The sequence below is a fragment of the Hipposideros armiger genome, unplaced genomic scaffold (assembly GCF_001890085.2).
Source record: "Hipposideros armiger isolate ML-2016 unplaced genomic scaffold, ASM189008v1 scaffold_186, whole genome shotgun sequence".
NCBI lineage: Eukaryota > Metazoa > Chordata > Mammalia > Chiroptera > Hipposideridae > Hipposideros > Hipposideros armiger.
In genome coordinates this window covers 2,738,915-2,760,571 of record NW_017731536.1, presented here as the reverse complement: position 1 = coordinate 2,760,571, position 21,657 = coordinate 2,738,915, and the positions used below count along the sequence as shown (strand labels likewise).

The window sequence follows — 21,657 nt, the reverse complement described above, 5'->3', positions numbered from 1 at the left end:
GCGACCCCTGTGAAAGGGTCGTTCGACCCCCAAAGGGGTCGCGACCCACAGGTTGAGAACTGCTGCTCTAGAGGCAGAGGAATCTTTCTAAAATAAATACAATTGTTATGAACTGTACCTCACTGCTCAGGTCTGGTTTTCAAACTTAGCTTCTAGGAGCCCCAGGGTTCTCTGGCAGGGACTCCATGGCCACCATGAGGAGAGAGAGCACCCAGGAGAGATTGGGGACAGAGATGAACACGTAATAATCAGTCACCCTTCCTGTCCATCCCTTGCCCCGCCTGAACACCAAACACAGCATTTGGCTTTTGTTTTTTTTCTTATTTATAGCCCTGCTGTCGTAAAACACCTCTGGCTTTCAGGATGAAGTCCAAGGTCTAGGTGAAACAGAAGAGGCGCTTTACGAACTGTCCCCAGCCTTAGCGTGGTTCTCCACTGTGTGCGTTAACACATTATGAACGTGTGTGCCGTGCTGTTTCCTGTACCAGCTGTGATCGGATTTCTCCGTCTTTCCTCATGTTCTTTTCTCTGCCCAGGTTACCGTTACCGCTGCCTCATTTGTTTGGCTAACTCCTAATGTTTCTTCAGAATCGGCTCGGGTATCATCTCCAGGGATGATTTCCTCCCCTACCTGCTGTTTGCTGTTGCGCAGCCCTCATCTGGGTCCCCAAAGCACTCCACTCTCACCTCCATCACCACACTGACAGTAGAACCTTCTGTGTAGATTTACCCTCCCTGACCTGGCCACGCCCTCCAGGAGGGCAAAGCAAAGAAGACACTGTTGCTTTAGTGTGTCACCGTCCGAGGAAACTTGTACAGTGCCTGGCACATAGTAGGTCTTAGTAAATATTTGACTTACTGGCTGTCTCAGTGACTTGACAAGATGAAATGCGAACCTCTTAGCAAGGTTGTTTGTTTTTGTTTCTAATAGCCCCCACCCCAACCCCCATCTTGCCAGCCTCACCTCTTGTCACCTCTCATCCCCATGGACTTTCACTATTCTGGCCTTGGAAGCAATTGGTTCCTCCCTGAAGTCCCTCTGTGCCTTTCTATCATTGTTTCTTTTCTGAATTGCTCTCCCCCTTTACTTTCCCCAACTAGCAAACCCCCTAACCTGCAAGACCACAGTCAAGATAGATTTTCTTACATGAAATGCGCCTAACCTTCCTCTGTGTTCCCACAGCACACTCTTCAGGCTCATGGCATTCTCTGGTTTCAGGATTGTAGCTCTTCCTTGTCCCTTCAGACTTGAGCTCCTTGGAGGCAAGGAACCATGTCTCTTTCATCATCTTATAAGACTGATGTCCATTAGTTTCTCGCCCTATATTTCAGAATAAAGGGCAGAATTTTTGGTGTGCCATAAGCAGCCCTTCAGTCTGTCTTCAGACTGGCTTCATTCTGGTCTCATCTCCTGCCACCAACTGTGCGCCCTAAACTGTAGCCCTTTTCAGCAACTTGTGGTTTTCCCAGCGTATTGCAGGTTCGACTGACCACACATATTCTATTTACATGGTGCTTTCTTTTCGGAAATGCTGGCTGTTGGCAGGCACTCTGTTTTCTTCAGGATAGTGTATTCTTTATATCCAATTTTAAAATGTATATGACACTTCAGGTATACACCAAAAAAACAGAGTAATCTGGCAGTCCTCCGTGTATGTGTCCAGCATAAACAAAAGAACGCTTTATAGATAAACACGTAGTATATATGAAATCCCCTTGAGTCCCTTATGCCTTCCTGATCCCATTTCTTTCCCTTCTTTCTCAGAGAATAATGGCTGTCCTTAGTGTAATGTTTATCATTTCCATATATTTTTTTATTTTTTATGTTCTCTCTATAAAAGATATGTTAAAATTTTTTGCATTTTTAAAGTGCTATATAATTAATATCACCTTGTTCACTTTCTTCCACCAGGGTCCTTGCTTGTAGAACAATATTGTTTTTGAGATTTATCCATATTGTTACTTGTGGTTTTAGATGACTTTAAATTGCTCATAGTATTTCATTGTATGACTGTCCCACAGTTTATCCATTCTATTCTTGATCAGTGTTTTGGGGGGCTTTTTCAGTGTTTCATTATTAAACCAATTTGTAATGAGCATTCTTGTATAAAAAGAAAAATCTAGTTTTTTTCTAATTAAAAAGGTATCCCAGCAGCTATATCCTGACTGATGAATATTAAGCACCTTTGAAAGTCAGTTTCACTTATTTTTTAAATCAGAATTATCCCTCTAGTGCAAACATCATGTATCACTTACTCTAACATTAAGCTAGGGCTAATACTATGAATGCAAAGCTTTAAGCAAAAGTTACTTTTCCCAGCAATTTGCAAGTCATGTCTCATATAAATGTAGGTCATTTTGCCTTAAAAATGCTCAGTGAAAGCCAAAATTAGAATGTTTAAAAAAAAAAATTGGAAGCTCTAGCTGTAAGACCTGAGGAAAAAGCCTATTAAATTGTAGAAGAATAACAACTTGAAGTGTGAATTCTCTGTTTCTCATTCATGATAGAAAACTGGAAGTGACCTCAAATCATCTGTTCTTACACCAACTTTCTTAAAAACAGCTGGGAGCAGTAGCCGCAGCTACTGGAAGTGGACCATTCCAACATTTTATGCCCTTAATAGTCAAGTTTTCCATTATGCCCAACTGAAAGAGCTTATGTTTGAATTGAAGCTCACTTCCTTGTTTTGTGTCTTCTGCTAACAAGGAAAGCGGATTGTTAGTATTCTCTTCTAAAATAAACAAACTAGCCTTTCTTCTCCAAAGGAAACCATTTCAAATCCTTTTTGCTTTGATTCGTAGGATTCATGTAATAATTTTCCTCTATTGATGATGAAAGTTAGCACAGATTACCTCTTCTTAGGACACAGACAGAGGGAGAATCCCAGGTTTGAACCCATAAAACAACACCTGAGTCCTGGTACTTTGTAAGCCCCGCAAAGTGTGCTGTGTTGCTTCATTTGCCCCCTTTCACTCTTATTAACATCAAGAACTCACTTCTTCCAGGTATAAGTATTGCTTTCCCTTTTTGTTTGGGCATCCAATTTATGCCTTTTGAGTCTTGCCGTGCCCTATGCTGCATTGGACCACCAAAGTTCTTTGTCTCAAAAAACTTCTGAAATTCCATTTATTCCAGAATGTCCTCTAATCAATTAGAATAATTTTACTGATTTCCCTTCTTATGCGTTTCCATGTGAATATTCATTATACACTATCCGAGTATATTTTCATCTTTTTATTTTTATCACCTGCAAAATAACTTGTACATTTAAAAATATGTACCCCTAACGCAGTTCATTATTATGTTCAGTAATTTTTTACTCAACAGTTTTAATTCAAGGTATTTATCCTATAGACAGTCTCACCTCAGGCAGGCTAAACATTATGTACAAGAGTGTTCATTGCACTGCTGTTTATAATATGAAAAACTGAAAACATTGCAATGATTGATTAATAATGGACTTGTTAAATAAATTATGGTATATCCATATGGTATATCCATATATATCAAGGAATATATTGATTCCTTGAATGAATCAAGGAAAAGTGCAAGGTACAGAACAGTTCATATTTTGTGGAATGAAAAAAATGGATGTATATGGACAGCATTCATTTATGCCTGGATGCTTGTAACATTACTGGAATTATATACAGTAAACTGCTACCATGGGTCATGGAAATGGGCGTGAGTAGAGAGTGCAGTGTTTACATTTAATCTTAAAAAGGAAAAAGAAAACAAAGCAAAACTAACAATCTCAAATGGAGAAGACTTAGAAAAATAAAATGATTGAAAAAAATATATACACACCCTTATAGATTGAATCTTGTTTCCTACTTCTTTATATTGCATTTTCATTCCACTCTTCTCACTTTCCCCTATTTTGCCTCTGCGCTTTTGCCTTCTGTTTAGAAATGCTTTTCTCTTCTCTTGCACAAATCTTTTTTCTTCTTCAAGACTCTGTATAAGATCTAACCCCTTCATGAACTTTTTTTTTTAAAGATTTTATTGGGGAATTGGGGAAGGGGAACAGCCAAGTTGTGTCCTTTAGTCTTAGTTGTGGAGGGCACAGCTAGCTCAGCTTCAAGTTCAGTTGCCATCGGCCGCCCATTGGCAACTCGCGGCTGCTCGGCTCAGCTCAGCTCAAGGTGCCATGTTCAGTCTGAATTGCTGGTGGGAGTAGCCCACCATCCCATGCAGAGTTCGAACCAGCAACCTTGTTGTTAGGAGCACGTGCTCTCACCAGCTGAGCCATCATGCCACCTGTTGGCAGCTCAGCTTGGGCACAGCTCACAGGCCCATGTGGGAATCGAACCAGCAACCCTGTTGCTCAGAGCTTGTGCTCTTAACCAATTGAGCCACTCAGCCGGCCACCCTTCATGAACTTTGCTGGACTATTCCATTTCCAAGAAATCTCTCTTTTAGACATATGCTTGTTACTTAACCAGTATTATACGATTTTACACTTAACCATTCAGTAATTATTTCACTTATTTTCTTCCTACTGTATTTCAGTATAGGTTTAGATAATTTTCTTGTCTCTGTTTATATTTTCTTTGTACAACATCCAGCATTACCAGTAAGTGTTCAAGGAATATTTATCTTTGACCATGTTAAAACTTTATCTAGAAAGAATACTTAGTAGCCTTGTCTTCAGTGACTATCTCATTTAAACCATCTGAAATAATTAGGGATTTTCCTAAATATAATAGATATTCAAGTTAATATTTAGAAGGGTATCACTAAGAAATACTAGAGTAATGTCTTTGGCATTAAAATAGTACTTCAAATTATACCACAAATGTATGTGGAAAGGTATATGGAATCATAATTGCCTTTATTTTTAAGCTGCAATCTAGTCCAAAGAAGAATTCTTTATTTCATTAGATACAGTAGATTTAGTATTAGAATCATATAATTATGTATATTTGAAGTTCTATTATTAGACACATGAGCATTAGGGTTTTTATGTCTTATTGGTGAATTGGCCCTTTCATAATTAAAAAGTCTTTCTCTTTATCTCTAATAATAATAATAATAATATTCTTGTCGTGAAGCTCTACTCTGTCTAATATTAATAGAGCCACTCCAGCTTTCTTATGATTAGGGTTTATGTATCTTTTTTGCAGCATTTTAGTGTTAACTTAGCTGTGTCTTTAAATTTACAAATGTGACTCTTGTAAATAGCATGTGATTGGGTCTTGCTTTTTTATCCAGTCTGACAATCTCTGCCATTTAAGCGGAGTTTTTAGCCCATTTACATTTACTGTAAACTAGCTTTATTTTTTGAAAATTGCTCATTTAAGTCTGTTAGGATGCATCTTAGAATAGAGTAATCTTTACTCTGGATTAGAGTAGTCCTAGTCCTACTAAAGTGTGGCATTTCTGAGAATTCATCTGAATGCCCATGAGTTTTATCCACTCTTGCTGGTTGGAACTACACAATACCTCAGGCTTTAGTGACCTTCAAAATCTCTGTTCAGTTTCCATCTCCTGGATAGCTGTTTAATTGCCACTTTGTGGGGTCTTTCTCTGTACAGTACAGCTTAATATTTAGCCAAACACTCAAGAAGACTCTTGGACAGATTTCTAGACTTCCCTCTTGCATTTCTCTCATGTCTAATAACCTGCCCTGCAAATTCCAGCTGCCACAGCTGCCCCAAATTCGTATCCCTGTCTTCTCAGATCAGCACAGGATTGCTGTGTACTGTTTGGGCCCCACCATTCTGAACCACAATCTGGAATGTTCCTCTAGACAGAAAGTCACCTTATGGAGCCCATGCAGATCTCTCTTCTTTTAGGGATCAGAATCCTAAACTTTCAGATGTTGTATAACATCTAAAAACTGTTGTTTCGTATATTTTGTCCAGTTTCTTAGTCATTTACAGCAGGAGAGTTGTTCAGTACCAGTTAATTCATCATGATCAGAGGCAGAAATCTGATGTATATTTAAAGTTATTCTTTTTGAGAAATAAAAATATAAAGCTGTAATATTAAATCAGACTCTGTATTATACTAGAGAAGTAATCTGATCCAACACACTTATTTGAAAGATGTGAAAATTGAGCAACAACAAGCTCACGTGACTCAGATTACACTATGAGCTACTCGGAAAGTCAGTCCATAGCCCAGGTTTTCTAAATCTCTGACTACTATTTTTTCCACTATAGTAATCTTCTAAAAATCTCTCCTATGTTTGAAACATAATTTTAACTTGTAAAACTTTTTTTATTCTTGAGAAGCCATGTAATTTAAACATTCTCCTCACTTCATTTTTTGTTATATTAATAGTATTGTTGATCCTGCTATGATAAAAGAAGCATTACAAGTGTATTTTAGAATAATTGACATTCGGTGGAACTGTATAATTCCACATGAGACCTAGAAAAGGAGACAGTTTTTCAATATAGTTAGGGTTTTTATTTGTTTTTTTGTTTGTTTTTTCAGTTTGTTTTCCTTGCTGTCTAAAAAACACAACAAAGTTCTAGAACAAGCCACACAGTCCTTGAGAGGTTCGCTAAGTTCCAATGATGTTCCTCTACCAGATTACGTAAGTAGATACTTTACTTTGTTAATAAAAATGTTTCCTTGAATTGCTAAATTAATAAATAACAATACCCCTCTCTTCTCAAGGTCTGCCTTTGATCCTAGTGCCCTAGAAATCTCTAATACTCAAATAAAGGGGTAATGGCCCAAGTCAGGGGAAAAAATTTTAATGATTATTAACAAATGGGTGAAGAAACCCTAAGCCAGTGATTGTTAATAATTAGGACTCTTATTACCATAGTCAAGAAACCTTCTCAAACTAATTCCGGAAAAATAAGAGGAGGAATTTTATAGGAAGTCTGCAGAGGTTTCTCACAGAACTCCAGAGAAGGAAGTAAACCTGGATTTCACAGAGAACACGATCCTGATGTTGAAATCAGCCATTGGGTTCAAGAATATCCTCTTTCTCAGGTCATTTCGTTTCTGTTCTCTGCTGCTTTTTGCTTCAGTGTTACTCTTCTGCTTCCTATAGGCCTGGTTTCTGCATTTGTTGACTGAAATAGCAACCCCAGCCCTTGCCCTTCCTACCTGCCAACCCATGACATGTCCTGTGAGTGTCACACCTTTACCTGACTGATGAGAGTCTTGAAGCCCTAACTCTCACTTCCTGGGAAGGAGATGAATTGGTTCTGCTCACGTCAGTTTGCCACTCTAGTCTTCTCAGCCATGGTCTGCAATCAACAGCAGTCATGTGTTGCCTGTGTTCCATCCTCGTGAAAGATGAAGAACTTACCATTAGCTCCTGACCTCAGGCTGACAATGGAATAGAATCGCAGCAGCACAGGGATGAGCATTATCTAGTAATAGGAAGGAGAGTGCATTGTGAGTTCCTGTAGAGCAGTGCCACTATCAGTGACATTTCTTATATTTTGGAGCATGGCTTAGATGAGGATGCTAAAAATTATCTTGTCATAAACCATAGAAGTAGTTCGTCAGGCTCTAATAAGGCACCCCTCCCTGCAAATCTCCAGACAACAACTTCATGGTGTTGATATGTAGAAACTTTATGAGAGAATTTTTAGATTCTGAGTTTGAAGTGGTGATGCATACCAGACAGCCGAAGAGTTGTTTTGCTTGTTTCCTGTGGTTTGTTTCATTTCTAAATGGTTGTGCTGATATGAGATTGTGGGAACAGCACCCAGTCCGGATAGCAGTCGCTGATAAACAGAGATAGCTATTGCAGCCACAACCGGACAGGTGCTATTTTTCTTCTCTTTTATTTATTTATTTGGGGTGTGTGATATGACCTGTCATACCATTAAGGTATGAAATTTATACTTCTCTCACAAAAAAAAAAAACCCAGTATCTTTTAAGATTTTCCTGCTAGTTGAATAGTCTCAACTTTTTTAAAAATTAGCATAATAGCTCACTTCTGTCCTTGCCATGACTTGTTATAAGAAATATATTTATTCTTAATTGTTCTTTGGGAAACTCAGTTAGGGTCAGAGTGGCAGTGGGGATTGTGTTTATTAAGAATTTGGATTTGGGTCATCTGTAAATGTTTTGTTATTTTTATACAACTGTCATTTGATTTATGTAGTACTCCTGTGTTGTTATTCCACAAAAATGTGTTGAATGTATATAGTCTTGAGGTTACTCTAGCTGCATTCTCCTTTAATCAGAGACCAGAAAATTGGCATTCCTTTGAGAAAATGGGTCATATTTAATAGTATTTGCAAATTATGGAGGTAATAATGCAATGAAAGGATGGTTGAACTTGTTAACAGACATATGAATCCTCCTGTTGAACTTTACAGTGTGCAGAGTCACTGACTGTTTTCTTTTTGCATGAAATTTTCACCAAGTAAAAATGAATTTCTTAAAGCAACTGCTTCCTAGAAATACTTACAAAATTCCATTTAGAATCTGTCATTGACAGTCCTTTTAACCTTTGTGTGTATGGGACTTTACACATCATACCATTTTCCAAATGGGTTTATGGACTTGAATTTTGCGGCCTTTCCTCCGAGTTCATTGACGAAGGCGGGTAACACTTATGGAGCAATAGTGATGGTAACCGAACCTCTCCTCCTACCACGGGACTGAAGGTGGTTCAAGAAAACAGCAGCCTCAAAAGTAAGCGCTGCAGTATGTTTTGTTTCTGTGATAACTCGCCATTCCCATTGCTCAAAACGCTATGTGTAAGTGATTTGTACCTTTGGAACCATGTTCTCATTGTCATTCTCTTTTAAATTGGTCATTAACTGGGAGAATAAAATAAGTCCCTCCCTTTTTCTTTCCCAGAAATTTTACTAAAGTGGCTTTGCCAACAGCCACATAAAATTCTGTGTCCTGGACTAAGGCTTCAAACCACTTGTTTGTAAAAGGTGGAAGAGGAAAATGAAACGACCTTAAGGCAGCAGTGGATTCCCTGATGTATACTTGCTACACCAGGACTGGATAAACTATATTAGCAAAGATTTTGAATAAGTGCTTAAAAATAAGGATATGTTTTTCTTCTCACTGTAGTACATAGAGTTCTTTCAGTCTACCTAGAGGTTTCTGAGTTTATTAAGAAAATGTTTATTCTCATTATACTGTATAATTCACAAGTCCATTGAGTAACAGCATAGAAAGCAAATAGCAAGTTACAAAAACATTGGTATTATTACTTTAGTACAACCATGTTGGTCTGAACGTCTCGGGAAACCTGAAGCCTTCAACCAAGTTCTAGATAATGAGGAAATGCCCAGGCTGCTTAAGGGGAAATAAACAAGAATTGCACTCAAGTCTTCTGTGGGGAGAAAGAGTGCCCGCTACAGACAGTGATAACAGGTTCTGCAATCTCTGCAGGGGCCATAAAGGTGTTTACAAAAGCGAGGGAAGGTCAGTGGACTTGGCCGAGCTTCCATGTCCTAATATCAGGTTTCATAAAATTTAATTCAGTAACTAAAGGGACAGGAGAGGATTGTTAAAGAAGAATCTTTAAACAGTTTTTTTTTAATGAGAATAAACCTCTCGACTTTTGTCCTCTACAGCAGAACCTTAATATAGAAAATGAAAGGAAAATAATAAATGAGTTGTTGCTTTTTAAACTATAACCATGGCTTTTAATTCTGAATATTGTCACAATGTCATATAAGCTTTGTTTCCCTAATTTCTAAAATCAGCAGCTATTTTGAGATGAGAAGAAAAACTTTTATTCTAGGTGGAACCATACGGAAACAAATTACATTGCCCTTTGATCATCAAAGGACTACTCTTAAACCTTTCGGTAAGACAGACACTCCCATCTCATTTCAAACAGTCAATGCAAAGGCACGAACCAAAAAGAGTAAGGAGCCAGAATCAGAAAAACCCATTTCCTTTCCTGATTACACAGCTAAGCAACATTTTCCAACACCCTTGCCTCTTGATGGGGGGCATCCGACTAGCTCTCACCGGTGGACTGGAGGTGAAAGTGATGTCACCACTGCATCATCTTCCACACTTCTCTTCTGTCGCTGTCTGCTAGCTAGGTGAAGGAAACCCCGGGGGAGATTCTGAGACCTCACATAGGTTGGCAGTCTGGACCCCCAAATCATCTCATGGACGGGGAACTGAGTTACCCTGCTGGACACGGATGCCAGTCAGCAATAAAGCTTTACTACATTAAAAAAATGGGGGCAAACAGGCTGACTAGACATCTCTCCAAGGAAGACATACAAGGGACCAACAAGCACGTGAAAAGATGCTCAGCATCATTAGCCATTAGGGAAATACAAACCAAAACCACAGCAAAGTTCACTCCCACTAGGATGACTCTAATCGAAAAGGCCAACAGTCACATGTGCAGGGAGGGTGTGAGAAATTAGAATCCTCATATAACTGCTGGTGAGAACGTAAAATTATGCAGCTACCCTGAAAAACAATTTGCAATTTCTCAAAGGGTTCAACAAAGAATAGCCGTATAACCCAGCATATGGTTATAAATACCCCTAAAGCATTGAAAACATATATCCATGCAAAAAATGTGACTGTTCATAACACCATTATTTATAATAGCCAAAAAACAGCAACAACCCAAATGTCCATCAACTGGTCAAGGGATAAAAAAATGTGGTATAGCCACACAATGGAATATTATTTAATGATAAAAAGGAATGAAGTACTGATGCGTGCTTCAATATGGATAAACCTGGAGAACATGAAATGTCATGGATGTATCGGGGTGGGAAGTGACTGCTAACGAGTACAAGGTTTCTGTTGGGGATGATGAAAATGTTTTAAAATTAGATTGTGGGTAGTTTAGTGGTTACCGGAGGGTTGGGGTAGGGGAGAGGTAGATGAGGGTAAAAGGGATCAAATATATGGTGATGGAAGGAGAACTGACTCTGGGTGGTGAACACACAATGTGATGATGTATTACAGAATTATACACCTGAAACCTATGTAACTTTACTAACAATTGTCACCCCAATAAACTTTAATTTAAAAAAAATTAGATTGTGGGGATGGTTCTACAGCTCTGTAAATCTACTAAAAACCATTGAAGTGTGCATTGTAATTAGATGAAGTCTATGATGTGTGCATTTTATCTCAATGAAGCCATTTTAAAAAAAGTAGTACTTGGAGCACTAGAAAAAAAACTATTTGTTGAGTGTATTAGCAGATAGATACCAGCTTGGCTAGCATCATGGCATGAGGGTGAATGTAGGAAAATAAATCTTACACTTTGAAAAAGTTATTTTAATATTTTCAAGAATGGAAAATATATTTCTTGAGCAGTGACTTGACTTTGAAACTGCTGAAGTCAATTAGATAAGCAGTTACACAAAGATAAGTGTATTTTTCACCTGGTTTAAGAGCAAAAAAACGGGAACAAGCAAAATATCCATCAATAGGTGACAGAGTAAATAAAGTATAAATTCATCCAGGCCTTTGAGTCTTTGAGCCGCGCCTGCTCCTAACCCTTTGGAGTGCACTTTCTCTTCTAAAAGTGGCCCTTGAGCCACTGCCTTCTGCTCGGTCCGCCTCTACCTCTTTGAAGTGCACTTTTTCTTCTAATAAACTGCTCTTTCACAGCTTAAAAAAAAAAGCTCATCCAGTGCAATATTCTGCAGCCATTTTTTTTAAAAGTGAATTCAATCTATATAGGTTTATATGAAAATATATTCATAACACTTAAATCAGTTTAACAACCTACACTTATATATCAAGACAGGTATGTTTGAAAATATGCACTCAATTTTTCTGGAACTATTAAATAGTCATTACCTGTGGGAAGTCAGACTGAAGGGAAAAGAAAGTAGAACTTTATACTTTTTATATTATACTCTTCTTCATAGGTATAGATCTTCAAATCTTTGTCAAGTATACACACAACTTACTTTCCCCTCTTTCCCTCCCTTCCCCTTCCTTCCTTTCTTTATTATTTTCAGATAATTTTAGACTTAGAGTTTGTAAAATAATTTCCATATATCCTCCACCCAGCTTTCCCTTTTATAAATGTCTTACATAACCATAGAACATTTATCAAAACTAAGAAATTAAGCTTGGTACAATTCTGTTAACTAAGATACAACTCTCAGGGCCGGCCGAGTACCTCAGTTGGTTAAGAGCTCGCTCAAGAGTGCGAGCGCTGAGCAACAGGGTCGCCAGTTCGATTCCCAGCCCGAACTGAGCTGCCGCTGAGCTGTCAACAGGTGGCAGGATGGCTCAGCTAAAAAAATACAAAATAAAATAAAATACAGCTCTCATTTAAATATTACTAGTTTTGACACTCATGCCCTTATTCTTTTCTAGGATCCAATCCAGGATCCGACATTGCATTTTGTTGTCATGTCTCCTTAGTCTTGCCTTGTCTTTCATGACCTTGAGACTTTAAAAGAGTACTTGTCAGTTATTTGTAGAATGTCCCTCACCTTCGGTTTGTGTGGCATTTTCTCATGGTTAGACTGACATTATGCATTGTTGGGAAGGATACTACAGAGGTGATATGCCCTTCTCAGTGCATCCTATCAGGGAATACTTGATGTTGGTGTGTATTACTGATGATGTTTACCTATGTTTATCTTGATCACTTCACTAGGATGATGTCTACCAAGATTCTACACTGTAAACTTTGCCAACTTTCCTCTTGTAATTATTATATATTTTGGAGAGATACTTTGAGACTATGCCAGTATCCTGTTTCTGCTGAAACATTTTCCCACACATCTTAGCACCCATTGATCGATCTTGCCTGCAGCACATTTTACTGATTTATTAGTGATTTTCTATTTGTCTCATTTCTTCTGCAATCATTCATAGAATTTTTCTGCAAGGAAGAATTATCACCTCTCCCTAATGTATTTACTTATGCAGTTATTATTTATATCATTTTGGACTCCTGGATACTAATTTTATTCTTTGTTTTATAATCCAGGACTGTTATTTTGTTGCTCAAGTTGTTCCAACTTTGGCCACTGGAGCTTTTTCAGGTTGTATCCTCTGCCCTTTGAATATGCTCCTTTTTTTTTCCCCTCCCTCCATCTCTCCCCCACCTTTTTTTTTTTTTTTTTTTACGACCCTGAAGATGCTCCAACTCATCTTGTATTTCCCATGCTTTAGCCCTAGAATCAACCAATTCTCTTGAAAGGTGAATCAAGATCTTTATAGTTACTTGCATGATGTAGAAACTAGCATTTAAAAACAGCCAAATCTGGGGCCAGCCGAGTGGCTCAGTTGGTTAAGAGTTGGCTTAAGAGCACGGGCTCTGAGAAACGGGGCCACCAGTTCGATTCCCACATGGGCCAGTGAGGGTGCGCCCGAGCTGAGCTGTTGCTGAGCTGCCAGCAGGTGGCAGGATGGCTTAGCTGGTGTAACAAGATTGCCTGTTCGATGGTGGGCTATGCCCACCTGCAACTAAGACTGACTCGGCACCTTGAGTTGAGCTGCCACCTGGATGGCTCAGTGGATAGGGCATGTGTTCTTAACAACAAGGCTGCTGGGTTCAACTCCCTCATGGGATGGTAGCTACACCCACCCGCAACTAAGATTGAACGCAGCACCCTTGAGCTTAGAGGCCACGAGCTGCCGACGGGCAGCCAGATGGCGACTGGCGCTCTTCACAACGAAGATTGAAGAACAACAACTTGGCTGTTCCCCTTCCCCAGTTCCCCAACAATGTTCCCCTCCCCCAATTCCCCAATAAAAATATCTTAAGAAAAACAGCCGAATCTGGCTTTGTAAGGTTGATGAACATCCCTGAAGAACACAACTGCTTTGAGCTTAAATAGATCCCAAGCCCCACATTGATTGGGTCCTAGGAAGTTTCTTCTTTTATACAATTGATTTTAAAATTCAAGTAAGTGAAGCCTCTAGCAAGTGAGCAACCTTCCCACCCACCCTGCCACTTTTTTTTTCTCATTAAAAACCAGGACTGACTTTAACATAAGACCAATTTTCTTGGTTATATTAATAACTTGGCTTTGGATGCACTTCTAAATGAGGAGTTCCAGAAAGGTTCTGAGAATGCCTGTAAGGACCACATTTATTTTGAGGGTCCCCCTCTTGTTAAAAAAATAATAAGTCCTTCATTCTTAAAAATCATACCTCAATTGAAGGAAAGGATATTTGTGCCCTTTCTTCATTCTGGAGAGGAAGTTTGTCTTGTCCTTTCTTATGGAGTATGGTAGAATATTCTTTTAAAGAATTTTTTTTTAATTATCATTAAAAATACTTAAATAACTTTTATGTTCCTTCCACTGGCTTATAAAAGGAAATAGGATGTGTTTGCATTGAAATCTGGCAATGATTAATTAATGTTGTAAGTGAAATTTAAAGAACACAGAAAAAATAACCCATGCATATTAAATTCAGTAGCAATGTGTGATAAATTTGTAAAAACCAGTGATCACAGTTTCCTTTTTTCCCCCTTCCCATTGTAGTGAAAAAATTCTTACCTGCTGCTGTGCAGAGCTAATAAAACACCTTCTCCTGAGATTTTCCAAATTTTCTTTGTTATTTAAGAAATGATTATTTTATTTTTCTGTTTGCTCACATTTTGATTGTTTCTCTCTCTCTCTCTCTCTCTCCCCCTTTCTGCCTCAGTTTGTAGTTCATAATAGGAAGAAAAGAAGTCTACTATTTGGAATTTTCTTTGATATATCCTTGATTTACATGGCAAATAGAAAACAGCTGTCTATTTAAGCATCTAATTCTTGAAACCATAGTCCCCTCAAGCGTCATCTGGAAATAATGTAGCTTGTAAAACAAAGCTAAGAAGAAAAGGCAATGTTTGTTTTATGTGGGATGAATGATTTCTGTCGGGGTCCTTTAATTCAGCTATTATGAGGGTTATTAAAAAGCAGTATTACAAAAGAGGTTTAAATGAAAAGAATTTTTTTGAGCTGGTATCTTATTATTACAGTTGATTATAGTCAAAGCTGCAAATGTTTTTAAAATGGCACTTTATTTTAGTTTCTCCAGATAAGACCCCCAAAAATGAGTAATCTTACTGATTGTATGAATGGAAATTCAACTTTTATTTGATTTAATTTCTAAAAACAAATTGTACTTGAGAAATCAGCTTTGCCTGTTTTTCTGGAAATTTCATGGATTTCTGAAATATTGTCAAGAATCCTTACAAGAATATTAGGGGATCACCTTATACATGCAAAAATGAACATGAAAGCATCAGAGTTTATCTAGACTTTAGGTATTATTAGAAGATTCAATTAATACTAGATAAAGTTAAGCCTAAATTGTTTCTTAATTTATTCATAAATTATTTGAGTTTCTAGGATATGAATTTTGGAGCTCTTAGTCATAAGAAGTGGTATACTTTGGTAAGTAGAAAGGCAAGTTAATTTGTGTCTTGACAGTTGTTAGAGGCTATTCTATGATTGGGTGTTTCGGTTTTCTTGATTTGTTAATACTACAAAGCAGTTATTTTTGGATACTTAACATATAAGAACTAAATTTCATTCCTTAAATGTACTAAGAAATGAAATTACTTAGTATGTTTGTTTAATATTCAATAGGGCAGGCATGGTTGATTATTTTCATTCATTTGAGATACTGTAATCTCTCACTTGGTATTTTCTGTGGTCTCAAATTTGTATTTTGACTGAGGTCACGAGGAGAGTATTGCGTTGCTTTGAAACACCCTTCTTCCTTTAGTGTACAGTGCTAATTGATCAACTTAGTGATTGAATTAATGATTTATCCTTTTTCGGGTCATATTCGAAGCCTAAAAAGTACTGAGCCTTTAATAATCAGATATTTACTTTCTAACGAAGTTGTTTCCTACTGGTCAGTGAATTCAAATTAGAGTAAGAGTAACTTTTGTTTCATTATTAGTAGCATTTAGCTCATTAACCAACTCCAAATCCTAAGTTTCCCATACCCATTTTGAATGCTCCATATAATTACTAATGTTCTTCGGGTTAACAGTATACCAGTTACAAAGGAGTAATGCGTGGATAAACACACTCCATATGGTACTTGAAATGCCTTATTCTTTCATCCAACAAGTATTGAGCAACTACTAGTTTTTGAGGCACTTCTCTGCCCTGTGAAGACATCATTGAAGATAAAAATGTCTGTTCTCATGAAGCCCACATTGTAATGAAGAGAGATATATAATGATTACATGCATGGGTCAATGAATGAACTGTTAGAAGGTCCCTTGGGAAAATAAAGCAAGATAAAGGAATTGCACAACAGTGTGAATACTCTTAACTCTACTGAGCTAGTAGAAAAATGGTTAAGGTGTAAATGTTATGTGTCTTTTACTACTTTTTTTTTTTTTTTAAAGAATATGAGCACTGGAATCTGAAAGAGCTAAATTTAGCCTTCACATGACCTTGACCTTATTACCCATCTGATCTTTGGTTTTCTCATTTGTTAAATAAAAACAATAATGCCTAGCCCGTGGGATTGTTGTAAGAATTAAATGAAAGAATGCATAGAAAGCACTTAGTGCAATATTTGGCATATAACAAGAACTATGTAAATAGTATTGCTACCACTTAAGCTTCTACACCTGAATGATAGGAAAATATGTCCTTTATTCTCCCATCACTAAAAACTAATGCTTATTATTGAGGGAGGCTATTTAAAATTCTCTTTTCAGTACACTGTAGTGTAATGGAATAAGTTCACACTGCAAGTTAGACTTGAGTTAACTCTGTTTTAGCACTTAGTAGGTATGTTACCTCAATATTTAGTTAGTGACCTTAGATAAGTTATTGTAGCTCTCTGAGCTTCAGTTATCTCATCTATAAAATGAGGATCCTAAGATCTGCTCTGTAGAGTTAGACTGAATATTAGTGATTATACATATAACATTCTTGGCATAGTGCCATGATCATAGGTTTTCAATGAATGAGGCTATCATATCATGATTGTATTCATTCAAATATATTTATCATTGTTCAGGAATGGAAGGTAAAATGAGCTTTTCCACATGTCCTTCCTGGGCAAAACTTATCTGAACATAAGAATACTCTATTTGTGGGCCGGCCGAGTGGCGCGTTGGTTAAGAGCTGGTTTGGGATGCCAGAAGGCCCGGTTCGGATCCCACATATGAGGGCCAGTGACACTGCCCTCCACAGCTAAGATGCTGAACAACAGCTCAACCTGGAGCTGGGCTGCCGTGGGTTGCCGGCGACAGCGTAGGCTGCAGCCCCTGCTGCAGTGGGTTGCCATGGGCTACCACCGTGTGTAACCACCGCCGTGAGCGGCCGTCCAGAAGTCAGTGACTGATCTGCCTCGCCCAGGAAGAGGGCAATGATGGTGCCAACTTGGGCCAGTGAAGCAACGTCCTCAACTAGACTAAAGAACAAAAGGACAGCAACTTGTCTGTTCCCCTTCCCCGATTCCCCAGCGCTGTTCCATCCCTCAATTCCCCAATTAAAAAAAAAAATCTAAAAAAAAAAAAAAAGAATACTCGATTTGTGACTGAATTATGGGTTTTAGAACATACTATGAAATTGTATCTTTTTCTCAACTTTTGAATTTCAGCATATATCTTTTCTTTGTTTCACTGGGTTTTGTTTATCAACAGAGACTTGCCGCCTTTCTGTTTAAGGAATGATGGAGTGCTCTGTTGTTGGTGATTGTGGCAAGTTAAAGGTAACTGGGACAGTGATGCCCAGCGTGAACCTGCGCTTTTTCAAGTAATGTGAAAACCCTACGCCAGAAAGGACTTGTGATATACCAGATGCAAATAGAGAAAGTACTCCTTTTTCCCCACTAGAGATTTAAGTACAAAATATGAGGTCTGCATATAACAGAAATGCTCTAAAACTGATTCCAGGAACATAATGGAAGTGACTGCTTACTCTTTTTGTTTCAATTTCCATATCTGAATATAAGCACAACAGCCCTGTTCCTAATTATTTATTATTAGTTTTTAAATAGGATGAAATACAGTAAATACAAAAGTGAAACAATATAAATTCAAGAAGGTCATCATCCATTGAAAATATTTTATTCAGGTAATGTTTTGCCCCAAGAATTGAGTATACAGTGATGAATGAATAGCCATGGACCCTGTCCCACTTCAGGGAGCTAGTGGAGGAAAAGAACAATCATTTAGCAAGGAAATAAATACAAAATTACAAATAGGACCAGGGAAAATAACTGTGACATAATGCAAGAGAATTGTGAGAATCCTAATTTAGATTCTGATGTGTGGGGGAGATGGGGTATTTGCCTCGTGAGGAAGTGATATTTAACTGAGACCTGATGGATGAATAAGAGTCAGCCAGAGAAAGTCAGGGTAGAATGTTTTAAACAGCATGTGCAAAGGTGCAAAAGCCCTGAGGCAGGACAGAGCCCTGTTTATTCAGCAAACTGTACGCAGGCTAAAATGTCTTGGAAAGTAGCATTAAATGAGATTGGAGGTTTAGGTCAGTGTCAGGCTATGCCAGGCCTGATGGACTATATGTAAGGATTTGGGATGTTATTCATATAGTTCAGCATAAAGTCAATGAAGGGTTCTGAACAATGGATGTACCTTTGAAAAAGTATTATGGAGAAGTGATTTAAAGAGATAAGAGTTGAGATTGAGAGGCCAGTTAAACCAAGGTGGTCAGAGATGACAGTGCCTTGGAACTGGAAGAAGTCTAGACTGGAAATGGAAACATAGGTGTCATCAACCTGAACAGGATATTCAAAGTCATGGCAATTGATGAAAAACAGTGAAAAAGAAAGTGGCATGAGAAGGATAGAGTGATTGGTCCAGAGCTCTGAGGGGCCCCTTACCTTCAGAAGTCAGATAGAAGAAGAAATAGCTTGTAACAGGAGGAACTGGGGATACCCCAAATGCATGGTTTCAGATGGATTGAAGATTGAGGATGAAGTGAGGATTAAAACATAACCACTAGATTTAGCAAAACAGAGATGGTATCTGGGCATGTAAAAATGGGGATTGATTTGAATAGTATAAGCTGACAGGTAGCTAGATTAATCATAAGATTTTTTTAGGAATTAGATTTGTAATTGAAGTCTAGGAAAGAAAGAGTATAAAATTAATTCTTTTCAATATCCTATTTAGCCTTTCTTGCCTTTGACTGTGTCTTTCCTCCTGTTCCTGTTTCTTAGCGTACCCAAATTTATGAAGCTCTTGTGTGGACTAATGAGTTAAGCTTGTTTAAAATGCAAGTTTTATATCAGTACTCATAATAGTAAACCTCATAGTAGCTAAATATCCTGATTAATTTGCTTTTAATCTATATCTACCATATTTGAAATTAGGTTATGCTTAATAAACCAAGTGAAAAGTATAAAAGTCAAAGTGTATTCGCACAACTCAGGTTGTAGGAAGCTCCAAATGGCCTCATCATAGCACTGGAATTATTTCCATGAGATTGCAGGATACACTATATAATAAGCTTTACAGTCACCATCCCATCCATGTTTCAAAGGAAATACTCCTTGAAAGCATGTATAATGTATTTTTGCATATTTATCATTTTTTTACTCTCAAAAAATATACAGGAAGAGATTTTGAGAACTGAGTACAAATGAGTAAAATGAGTGCTGTGTAACAAAGGATAATAGTGTGTGTGTGTGTGTGTGTGTGTGTGTGTGTGTGTGTGTGTGTTAGGCTTTTGTAAAAGCTTTAGATTGTTTTTTCTTTTCAGTCTTTCATCCTACTGTCCTTACTATTATATTACTTATGTAAGCCTTCTGTCCATTGAGTTCAAAGCACTTACAATCATCAAGTCATTTATTTCTTGGATTTATTGAATGAGTACCCATTGTTCAAAAGCCTGTGGGCGTAAGTACAAAGTTATAAAAGCACACAAATTAAATGTAATAGCACAGGAGAAAGAGAGAAAGCCAGCAGGATCACTGCTGTGCCTATGGGGAATGCCAGACTCTTATAAAGAAAGAAAAGAAGAGAAAACAAAAGAGAAAAAGAAAAGGAATAAAACAACCACCTAGGATTCATCAGATTCTGAGAGTTACAAAATAAATTTGTCAGTCAAAGGGAATGACCATGGGGTACTGTTAAGAGAGGCCTAATTGAATTTAGACGGTGCCCTGGAAAATGCTCCGTCTCTCATGGCCTCAGATTTTACTCTAGTAACAAAGCATGAGAAATTACTGCTCCCTCGCCTGAATTTTTGCAGATATAAGGGTATTTGGTTAACTGCCATTGTTTCAGAGCAGTGTCATAAAATTTGAATCATGATCTTATTTTCAGGTTCCCAGTTAAATCTTGGTTTCATTTCTTTCAGCACTTTAGAGATGTATCTATTTCTTTTTAGTTGTCTCCTTCATATGGTGGTTTTAAAAAAAATGGGTATTTTCACAATTTAGTAAATTAGAAAAACTTAAGCTGATTCTAAAATGAATTTGGAAAAGGAAAAGCCTCATTTTTCAAGGGTAAAGAAGTCAATAGATGAATGAAGTTATAATTAAGAAATACCAGCATGCATATTATTGCAGAATAAGAAGATAGATGTAGGAGGAAATAGGTGAAATGGTTCAAAATATTTGCCTCTGGGGAATGGGAGTTGGGGAAAGGAAAGAATGGGTCCGCAGGACTGCTCTTTTTTTATTTCAAATCCTGTAGTATTCTTGACTTTCAAACTGTACTCATTTGTTACTTTGATAAAATTAAAATTGAAACAAAAGTTTAGGGAAAAGAAAAATAAGAACAGGAAACCAAACCCTCATGTACAATTAATAGTTAGGATCAATTTCAAAAGTGAATTTAATATATTATCGTCTAAGTCTTATCCTGTAAAGTAAGGGGCTCGTCAGCACCCTCACTCTATAAAGCATAGTCTGATTTTTGGTAATTCAGGCGAGATTGGCTAAAACTGCTAATAAATTATGCATTCCATAATTTTCTCCTACTTCTGATATTCTTCCTTATTTAATTGGAAATCTCTAATGACACTGACTGAAACTCTTGAAAGCATCATAATGTGAAGTCTTAAATGGGACACTTCCTGTGCTGCTTTATTCAGGTCTCAGTCTAAATTGCATTTATTTATCCTCCCTGTTCTCCTTCATAGCATTTCCCACAATTCACAGTGCTCTCGCACTGGACTCGGAACTTGACATAGGCAGGGATTACATCCCTTGGCCACTGCTTTCATCCAGTGCCTTTTCATAACACTAGTCATTCAGTATTTGTTAAATGAATGACACATTTCATCTGGGATATTGTGTTGGCTAATTGGTAGCTATTGGGAGGATTGATGAAATTGCATCAATTAGCCTGGTAACCTGAAGGAGTTAATAAAACTTCCCCAGCTGCTTAGAGTACATTGAACCAGACCTACCATGGCCAGTAAATTACAGGGGAGCACAGAACACTGGGCAGGTGTTCAGTATTGTTGCTCTTACCAAAGCTCTTAGGAGGTGTAAGGAGTATTCACATAGCAACTGTTCTTGAGATCTTTTGTAAAAGGCAGTTTGTAACTGGATTTGTGTGTGCACAGTTAATGCAGTTTTTTGTTTGTTTGTTTTAATTTATTTTTTTTATTGTTAGTTTCAGGTGTACAGAACAATACAATAGTTAGCCTTTTCACCCTCACCAGGTAACAACCCCCCTCCCCCATCTATTGCCCTCCCACCCCCAATATCATGCTTATCTATTACAATTCCATTGAATCCGTTCCCGCGATCTACTCCATGTCCCAAGACTATATGTATATATATAATTATAGTTGACATACAGTAT

The 21,657-nt window shown here is 37.7% G+C and overlaps 1 protein-coding gene across 4 annotated transcripts in view; it reads left to right on the top strand.

Moving 5' to 3' along the window:
- DYM (dymeclin) overlaps positions 1–21,657 on the top strand; it is a 296,439-nt gene that overhangs the window by 192,368 nt on the left and 82,414 nt on the right. For all 4 annotated transcript variants that reach the window (XM_019652741.1, XM_019652742.1, XM_019652744.1 and 1 more), the window contains exon 14: positions 6,446–6,548. In XM_019652741.1, the coding sequence (XP_019508286.1) occupies positions 6,446–6,548 (103 nt within the window). The remainder of the gene's footprint in view (positions 1–6,445; positions 6,549–21,657) is intronic.